Source organism: Lissotriton vulgaris, chromosome 1_1, assembly GCF_964263255.1.
Source record: "Lissotriton vulgaris chromosome 1_1, aLisVul1.2, whole genome shotgun sequence".
Taxonomy (NCBI): Eukaryota; Metazoa; Chordata; class Amphibia; order Caudata; family Salamandridae; genus Lissotriton; species Lissotriton vulgaris.
In genome coordinates, this window is record NC_141685.1 from 1,887,101,908 (window position 1) to 1,887,112,024 (window position 10,117).

The 10,117-nt window shown below is 45.4% G+C and overlaps 1 protein-coding gene across 1 annotated transcript; it reads right to left on the reverse strand.

Annotated features, from left to right (window-relative positions):
* Positions 1 to 297: 297 nt before the first annotated feature.
* Positions 298 to 5,911, reverse strand: LOC147751347 (uncharacterized). Its single transcript, XM_086938307.1, has 2 exons — positions 4,209 to 5,911; positions 298 to 4,149 (listed from the first exon to the last, which is right to left on the reverse strand). The coding sequence occupies exon 2, from the start codon at positions 2,747 to 2,749 to the stop codon at positions 941 to 943; it is 1,809 nt and encodes a 602-aa protein (XP_086794433.1). The 5' UTR covers positions 2,750 to 4,149; positions 4,209 to 5,911; the 3' UTR covers positions 298 to 940.
* Positions 5,912 to 10,117: the final 4,206 nt, after the last annotated feature.

Sequence of the window (10,117 nt, forward strand, 5' to 3'; positions counted from 1 at the left end):
AGATGCTGGGGCTTTCTGTGAATCCTTGAGGTGCGCGTGAAAATTTGAAGCTTCGTCCATTTAAACTGAATCCGAAGAGATATTGGCTCTCTGGGTCAATAGGTACACTGAAGAAGGCGTTCTTGAGGTCAATTACAGTAAAGAACGTCGCTTCTGTATCAATAGCAGTCAATAGGGATGAGATGTCGGGAACCACAGGGTACTGTGGAACAATGCATTTATTCAGCTCTCGTAAATCAATCACCAGCCGATATACTGGCGGCGCATTGGGATCAGTACGTTTAAGAATCGGAATGATGGGGGAATTACAGATATTGGAGTCGGTCTCTACAACCACTCCTTGGGCAATGAGCTCTTCAATGATTTCCAGTAAAGCCACTACAGCATCGGGTGGTAACTTGTATTGTCTGATTCGAGGTAAAACAACACCTGGCTTGAGTGTAACACGATATGGTGTAATGTGCATGCAGCCTACATCGGTTGGGCCTTGTGCCCACAAGTGATCCGGTACATTTTTCAATCTGACATCATACTCTCGTAATACATAGTGACCCTTGAAGTCTCGCAGGAAAAGTCTAACTCCTTCCGGAGAGCAGCATATCACGGCTCCTAGAGCCTTCAGTGTTTTGATACCTAACAAGTTTTCTGGACATGATTTCGTGAGTAACAAGTCTGTAACACGTGATAATGGACCTACTGCTAAGGGGACAGGTTTCGATACTTCATTTACAATAGGCTGTCCTGAAAAACCAAGGGAAACATTCTGTGAGCCTGAGAGGGGTGCCCCTGGGACTTCATTATGACTGATTGTTGTGCGGCTTGCCCCTGTGTCAATTAAAAACTTTCTGTCTTTTCCCAATACTTGACTGTGTACATAAGGACCCTCTTGATCTACAGGAATCTCAATAAGAGGCAAACCAAACTCCCTCTCTAGGCTGTTTCATGTGTAACGTGGATAATCGGGGTAATCAGATTGGGCATACTGGTACATCTGCTGTGACACTTGCTGAGTCGCGGCAATAGGCTGTGGCTGTGGTACTGCTACGGTCTGTACTGAATGTGGTGATGCATGCATAGGCTGTGTATTCTGCATGGGCTGTATATTCTGTGAAGTCTGTTGCTGGATATGGTCTTGTCTAGGCGGACGCGGTCTTTCTTTAGTTTTACCTGTTGATATATTATGTTTCAGGACTGGGCATTCATGTACGTAGTGACCTGGCTGCTTGCAATAGTTGCATGTCCCTTTAACGGGAGCTGCTGAATTCTGGGTCTGGGTCGTACCCTTTCTCTGGCCGTCGGCTGGAACCGACTGGGCCACTAACATTTTCATTTTCGTGTCTTTCATGCGTTTCTGTTCATGATCCTGTTCTTCTCTGATTCTGTTCTGATGGTATTGTAACATTTGCAACATCTGGGATGGCGTATTTGCTTGCCATGTACTTTCAACTTTGTATACGCGGTTCTTAACTAGTGGCAGGGAATTCTCGACTAATTTTGATACAAAAAGATGCGGGTACGACTCGCTACTTGGTTTAAGGCCACTATTAATAATAAAACATTTCTCGAATCTTGAATAGAAGTCACTAGTATCTTCATCGTGTTTCTGTTTACAGGCTGAGATTGCGTCCCAGTCTTCCTTTCTAGTTGTCAGTAATCTTGGCAGAACCTGTACTATTAAACCTGGTAATGCTTTAGTTTTCTCCCCAAGGCCTAGCCCTGGAGTACGAAGTTTCTCCTCATCTTCTATTTCTGCCCATATAATCTTTTTGTCTCCCACCTCCCACTCTCTTTCCTTCAGTTTCTCGTAGATGCCGGTGGGCAGCAGTACTTTTAACATTTTCATGATATCTGCATATGTGTAATCTCCCATCAGTAACATGTCTTTAAGTTCTCTGTGGAAACCTGCAGGGTCTTTATCGTGACAGGGTACTAGTTTCTTCATCTCCAATAATTCTAACTTGGTCAGGGGTGTGTGTACATACACACGTTTCAGGGTATGGTCGGTACCCATGACTGGGTGTACTTCTCGTAATGGGTTCTGACTTTCAAGACCATGAAGACGCTCCATATGATACATTTTTCTTTCTGGGGGCGGAGCGGGAACGTATTGTGAGCTTAAGAAAGTGTTATATCTGTGCCGTTGTTCTAGAATAATTTGTATTAACTTGGTACTTAGGCCTCTCCATCTATCCATGAGTAGTGCTTCTAATGTATCGTGTAAGGGACCTGGATCAGAATGTTGATTTCTGTATAACGTGAGGAGGTGCTGAATCATGTATACACCTGCTAATTTCTGCTCGTCTGGGGAAAGGTTCAGAAATGTCTGTGCTACTGTGTCATCATTGTATATATTAGGATTGTCAGCCCATAGTACTGCTGACCGGGCTAGTTCTTGTTCATCCATAGAATTGAGTACATGGTACCCCATTCGTTCTCGAAGCATTTTATCAGTGTCTTGGAACTGATGTTCAGGAGAATTCGGTTTTGATATGCCAGAGAGAAAAACTCTCTTGCTTTCTGGACGAATGCCTTTCCTAAGGTAAGTTCCCTTACCTACATACGCTATTGTGTCTGTAGTCTTTTCTGGTTCTTCAGATCCTTCCTCCTCCTCAGAGGACACTTTTTCTTTCTCTTTTTCGTGTATTTCTATTACTGCTTTTCTTATTTTCTTGTACATACTGGCTATGCAATTCTGTTTATCATGCTTTCCTTCGGATATGTTTTGACCCCACTTGGTTAGGGCATCCATTTCATCCTGTTCTGTCTCAGGCCTGTCTCGTTATCTTATTAAGCAATTTATGAAAAAACGTAGTATATATGCCTGAGTGTCAACTTTTTGATGTGCCATGGCCTCCTTAATACTTTCAGGGTCTTCCCCAGTCTGGACAAAATGATATATTCTATCTAAGTGTTCTTTCATTCCTGAGAATAACACTAGGTAATCTGTAGCTTGTCGTAAGCGTAGCGATGCTATCAACATCCTATCGTCTTTACCGGGTACTGGATCGTATCTGCAAACTTGAAGCGGTTCTTTGAGTATGTCGAGACGGGGTGATTGGAGTGTAAGATGCTTCTGCATGTCCCTAAGGTGTAATCTGTGTGTTGCTGGCGGGGTCTGGTAACCCCCGGTCGCACTTCCTGAGGCGGAGGCTTGAGCATTATCTCTCTGTGGAGTCTGTATCTGTATTTGAACTTGTCTCTTAGTAGGATCAGGCGCAAACGGATTTGGTATCTTAACCTTAGGTGAGGGAAGTGGTGGAGGTGGAGGAACGACAGGCTGTCGGACGGGGGAAACTTGTTGCGGTAATGGCGGGGCGCGGTCTTGGGGTGGGTTGCCATCTCCATCACCGTCAGTAGGCGGGACGTGGGCACGTGGATTGGTGTAAGCAGGTGCTACATCGTTTAGATAGGAATTCAGAAATATGTCTTTAGTAGTCCTGTGGTTTATTTTAGTTGGAACCAATGGTGGTGGTAGGTTTTTCGGCATTTCTGAAGTGGCCTCAGGCGAACCCTCGGCCACTAAGTACATACCATTTACAAGATTGTTTCGTGCACGGTCTACCTGTTCGGCTTTTACTCGGATCCCTTCATTAACTAATTCGTTTTCTCGGACTCTATCCGGCGCTTCTCTAAGTCTATCTTCTCTTCGGAGTTCTTTTTCGGCTCGTTTATGCGATTCTTTACGCCATAACTCTATAGCATCTTTCTGTGATTGTCTAGCTTTCTTTCTCCATAGTGCTTCTTCTACCTTAAGGATGCACTCGGCATCCCACGTTCCTGTAGCGGGCCATCTGTGTCTTTCTTCTAGGTGCTTAGTATAATCGGCCCATAAATCTAGATACAGTATGGCGTCTATGCCATGCTTGTGGTACATGTAATTTCCAGGCGTGTCCCTAGGGGGGATAGGAATTTCTTCCTCTAGTATCCCTTTCCTAGTTCCTATCTGCTTTAACTTATTGAAAAACGGCATCTTGTTTACTTAATACTGAATGCTCAATCCTTGCTGCTTAACTCTAGACACAACTAGTTACACAAGAACACAATAATGCAAAAACAATCACTCATACCACGACATTAATCACATGAGAACATTAGAAACATATATGACTACCCCCTATACTGGATGTACTGCTAAACAGCACAGATACACTGCTGAGAACAGTGAAAGAACTTGAATAATCGAATATACTGCTAAACAGTACAGATACACTGCTGAGAACAGTGCAAGAACTTGAATAATCGGATATACTGCTAAACAGTACAGATACACTGTCTAAAACAGTGCAGACCGAATTTGTGTACCCAAACCCGTCTTTACCGGATACATAATAATGCACCCGTCTAGATACGTCCCAGCAATGGTACTCACCGGGAAGCACGGAAACAGAAGGCCTCGGAAAACTCGACTGGACTGGACCGGACTCGACTCGGCACGTGGATACTTCAGAAAACTGGTGGGCCTCTTCACACCTCGGACCTTGCTTCTTTCGGCTAGGCTCTGGTCGGGATCCTCCGCACTCCTCACCGCCTCGTCTGGGTGCTGATCGCAGTCTTCGTCACCTCCGTGGGCCAGAGGGAGATACAGGAAATCCTGCCAGTACGCGTAGTTCCGTCTAACTGATGGCAGGGGACAGAGCTTGCAACGCACCAACCGGCGCGTGAGGTGGGGGTGGGGTCCCTATTCGGGCGCCAAATTATTGTGGTAAATATTTGATTTACCATCCTAATTTCTATGCAGGTAAGTACTTAATCAATAATAACTCAATCGGAAAGAAAGAGACAGAGTCCGTAGTGTTAGAGTTCTTAGGGGTTTTATTCCTTAAAAAGGAATGGTTCTTGAACCGGATATCATATTCCTGCCACCACAGGGGTGCAGGAAGGGATAGAGCAATAGTTTATTGACAATACATAGCTTATATACTTAAACCGTATTATAGAAACCAATACAGTAGGCGTAACAGCTGAGAGAAACAAGATAAAACACACACGTGGTCTTGATACGTAATTAGAAGGCGTGAACTAGGCGTGAACATAGAGGTGTGTACTAGAAACGTCACATGTAGGTGTCATAAGTGGGTGGCAACAAAAGCAGAATCTGGCAATGTCAGCAGAAATCTGAGGCCTGGATGCGCGCGCAGCTGCATGACGTGTGATTGACGTGAAGCTGGAGGGTGCAGGGGACTTGACATTTACACTAACGGAAAGAGACAGAAGTCTGGCATGTCAGATCAACTTGTACCATTATCATATCTGATATCTGATGTTTAGGAACCATATTATCTGGACGGAAAAGGTCTCTGGGGCAGAAGCTATTCTATACTGACTGTGAGTGCGTGTATAAGCGCCTAAGTGTCTGCATGAGGAGCGTGGGGGCATGGGCCTTCCATGGTAACGGAGGCTATGAATTACTTGCACGGAGACAGTGAGGCTCTTTGCTCTGCAGCTGGGGGAATGTTTCCTTAAACTAGTAGGCAGGAATGTATTTTCGAGGAGCGGAACAGATAATTCGAAGGTTGAATTCAGTCTTGGCAGGCAGCAGGCTGAGCTAAGCGCGGTGAGCCGCGCAGGGAGTAAGGCAGAGGTCACGGGTACAGAGACAGCCTGGGCTGAGGCTTTCAGAGTCAAAAGGCAGAAAAAAAAGCTCGATGGCAGAATTCAGGGCCTACTTCGCCAGAGCTGAAAAACGTGTAAAGTACACCACAAAAAGACGTTGGCATGGCATACTTAGAAACGGAATATTCAACCCATTCAGGGTGGGTCTGAAAGAGGACATGTTAACGTTGGACGCAAATGTATTTGCGTCTTGATAACTGGCACAGGAGGGAAGTTACATGCACTTTAAACTTGTACATGGAGACGGTGGGGTACACGTTAGGGAACATAACTTGACCAAAAAATTTATATTTCCTCACCACCCTAATAATAAAAGCATCTAAATTAGCTGCAGGACCCTTGAGTTTACTCATGATACTCCCCTTTTGTTGACAAATAATAGCAGAGATCTACACAAGACTTAAAAAGATACAGGAAGTCCAACACACTGATAGTTGAAGCTTACCACTCAGGTACAAGACTACCAATGTTCAAATATCAGAGGGGTGGCCCAGTCCAGTCTCTGCCAGGCTCTGACGGGCACCGATGGGCCAGCCCTTGGCCCAGGCTTTGGGAGAGTCAGGGTGCTCATAAGTACCTCCTGGCGCTTACCGATGATGCATGACAGCTGTGGGCCAAGAGAGCGCCGGGTATGCTGAGAGTTGTAGTCGGGACCGTCCGCGTTGCCACCAGCGGAACGGTCACCCCAGGCAAAGCTCCGACGATACTGCTGCACCTTCCCAACTCGAGTGCCAAGTAAGTGAGGCTTGGTAAATTTGACAAAATGTCCAAAGAACAAGGAAACCCGCGCTGCGGGAGAGTCAGCATGCTTATAAGTGCCTCCTGACGCTTACCGATGATGCGGGACAGCTGTGGGCCAAGAGAGCGCCGGGTATTCTGAGAGTTGTAGTCGGGACCGTCCACGTTGCCACCAGCGGAACGGTCACCCCAGGCAAAGCTCCGGCGATACTGCTGCACCTTCCCAACTCGAGTGCCAAGTAAGTGAGGCTTGGTAAATTTGACAAAATGTCCAAAGAACAAGGGAACCCGCGCTGCGGGAGAGTCAGCGTGCTTATAAGTGCCTCCAGGCGCTTACCGATGATGTGGGACAGCTGTGGGCCGAGAGAGCGCCGGGTATTCTGAGAGTTGTAGTCGGGACCGTCCGCGTTGCCACCAGCGGAACGATCACCCCAGGCAAAGCTCCGGCGATACTGCTGCACCTTCCCAACGCGAGTGCCAAGTAAGTGAGGCTAGGTAAATTTGACAAAATCCAAAGAACAAGGGAACCAATATAAGTGCATCTGATAAACTTCGTGAAATAAAACAAAATAAGCAAAGAGGTCCACAATGAACAATGTAGATTAAAAATTCTTGACAGTTGAGAACACATTTTTTCTCAAAAAGTAACAATAAGAGGGTAATGTAATAAATCACTTTGTGGATGACCACACAACCAACAAGATTTATTGGACCCCTGTGAAAATGTGGCTATAGTGGTCAGTGTGAGATATAACCTATGATATAAAAAAATATAAAGTTTCATTTGTAAAGGCGGTTCTCGAAATTTTGAATACTCTGGAACCTATTTTATTACATAATAAAATAGTTCAGTCACATCCCAAGTCTACTTCCCAAGAAAGTTCTAGTTCTATCCTTGATGATTTCAAGAGTAAATGGTTTAGCCTTTAAAATATCTAACAAAGATCTATAAATAGGGGATGCTTTAGGAGTAAGTGTGAGTATTTTTAGAATTGAATCACGAGACAATGGAGATATGGAATTTGGAAGAAGTGAATTCAGGATATCTAAAAAGCCTTCCATCAGTTTACGGAAAATGTATACCAAAAGTACAATGAAAAATTACTTGGAAATGAGTGAGGGTTCAAGCCATCAAATACATCTTGAATGTAAATTATTCCTCTTTGTCTCCAAGTCTTCCAATATATTGGCCTGTTATTGATAGTAATCAGACAATTACACCAGAGAGGTGATTCAGAGGAAGCAGTGATAATTTTAGTAAACAACCCTACTGTCCAAACTCGGAGCCATTGAGGTTGTGGCACCGGCACGTAAGATTAGATTGGTAGACAAGGGCAAGGGGTCACCCTTGTTCAACTACGCACTCAGGGAATTAAAACAAGCACTACATTAGTGTGAGAGGGCATGGTGTAAATCTCATGATCCCTGTGCTCACTCTGCATATGTCTTGAAGTTTGGGCACTGCTGGGAGTCCACTGCACCCGTCCCTCATATGTCTGGGCACTGCTGGGAGTCCTCTGCACCCACCCCTCATATGTCTGAGCACTGCTAGGAGTCCTCTGCACCAAACCTCATATGTCTGGGCACTGCTGGGAGTCCTCTGCACTCACCCCTCATATGTCTGGGCACTGCTGGGAGTCATATCCACCCACCCCTCACATGTCTGGGCACTGCTGGAAGTCCTCTGCACCCACCCCTCATATGTCTGGGCACTGCTGGGAGTCCTCTGCACCCACCCCTCATATGTCTGGGCACTGCCGGGAGTCATATTCACCCACCCCTATACTGTTGGTCTCTGCTGGGAGTCCTCTGTACCCACCCCTCATATGTCCTGGCACTGCTGGGAGTCCTCTGCACCCACCCCTCATATGCCTGCACACTGCTGGGAGTCATATCCACCCACCCACATACTGTAGGCCTCTGCTGGGAGTCCTCTGCAAGCATCCCTCATATGTCTGGGCACTGCTAGGAGTCATATCCACCCACCCATCATATGTCTGGGCACTGCTGGGAGTCATATCCACCCACCCCTCATATTCCTGGGCACTGCTGGGAGTCCTCTGCACCCACCCCTATACTGTTGGCCTCTGTTGGGAGTCCTCTGCACCCACCCCCCCCATATGTCTGGGCACTGCTGGGAGTCATATCCACCCACCCCTCATATGTCTGGGCACTGCTGAGAGTCCTCTGCACCCACCCCTCATATGTCTGGGCACTGCTGGGAGTCATATCCACCCACCCCTCATATGTCTGGGCACTGCTGAGAGTCCTCTGCACCCACCCCTCATATGTCTGGACACTGCTGGGAGTCCTCTGCACCCACCCCTCATATGTCTGGGCACTGCTGGGAGTCATATCCACCCAACCCTCATATGTCTGGGCCCTGCTGGGAGTCATATCCATTCACCCCCATACATTTGGCCTCTGCTGGGAGTCCTCTGTACCCACCCCTCATATGTCTGGGCACTGCTGGGAGTCTTCTGCACCCACCCCCAACCTGTTGGCCTCTGCACCCACCCCTCATATGTCTGGGCACTGCTGGGAGTCATATCCACCCACCCCTCATCTGTCTGGGCACTGATGGAAATCCTCTGCACTCACCCCTCATATGTCTGGGCACTGCTGGGAGTCCTCTGCACCCACCCGTCATATGTTTGGGCACTGCTGGGAGTCATATCCACCCACCCCTCATATGTCTGGGCACTGCTGGGAGTCCTCCAGCATCCCCCCTTAAATGTCTGGGCACTGCTGGGAGTCATATCCACCCACCCCTCATATGTCTGGGCACTGATGGAAATCCTCTGCACTCACCCCTCATATGTCTGGGCACCGCTGGGAGTCATCTGCACCCACCCCTCATATGTCTGGGCACTGCTGGGAGTCCTCTGCACCCACCCCTCATATGTCTGGGCACTGCTGGGAGTCCTCTGCAACCCAATGTTCTAAATATTTTATAATTAAGATTAATATTTTTTTAATAATATTATTAAGTAAATTTATATTTCAATTATTATTTTTACATTTTAAGTTTTTTTACATTATTTTAATTATGTTTTATTTAACTATGTTAATTATTTAATTACATTTCTAGTATTTTTATTACATTTAAAAAATTCGATATTTTAGTTGACTATATTTTAACATTCTATATTTTGGAATCAATATTTTAGTACTTACTTGTTTGTAGATAGGCATTCTATATTCTGTCCCTCGATATTATGGCTTCCATATTTTGATAATTCGATATTTTGTCCCTCAATATTTCGAGACTGATCCGCACTCACTGGAGTGGGAATAGTCATTTTTACCCCTACAGTATCCAATGCTTTCCCTACTGTTGCACTCTGTACGCAAAATTTGAATTACATAACATTCATTACTTTAAAAAAATGTAACATACATTAGAAAAGTAATATATAATTTTAACACATATACTACCATACATAACACTAAAAAAATTCGATATTATGGGAATCCATATTATAAAATTCGATATTGTGGGAATATATATTATAAAATTCGATATTTTGGAATTCGATATTTCCTACCCCAATTTCGATATTCTGTCCTATCTATATTTTGATAATTCGATATTCTGTCCATTCTATATTTTTGATTCAATATTCTGTCCATTCGAAACTTTGGATTCTAAATGTAGGGTGTTCACCAGTGAGTGCAACAGTAGGGAAAGGGTTGGATAGCGTAGGGGTAAAAATTACTATTCCCACTCCAGTGAGTGCAACAGAAGGGAAAGCGTTAGATAGCG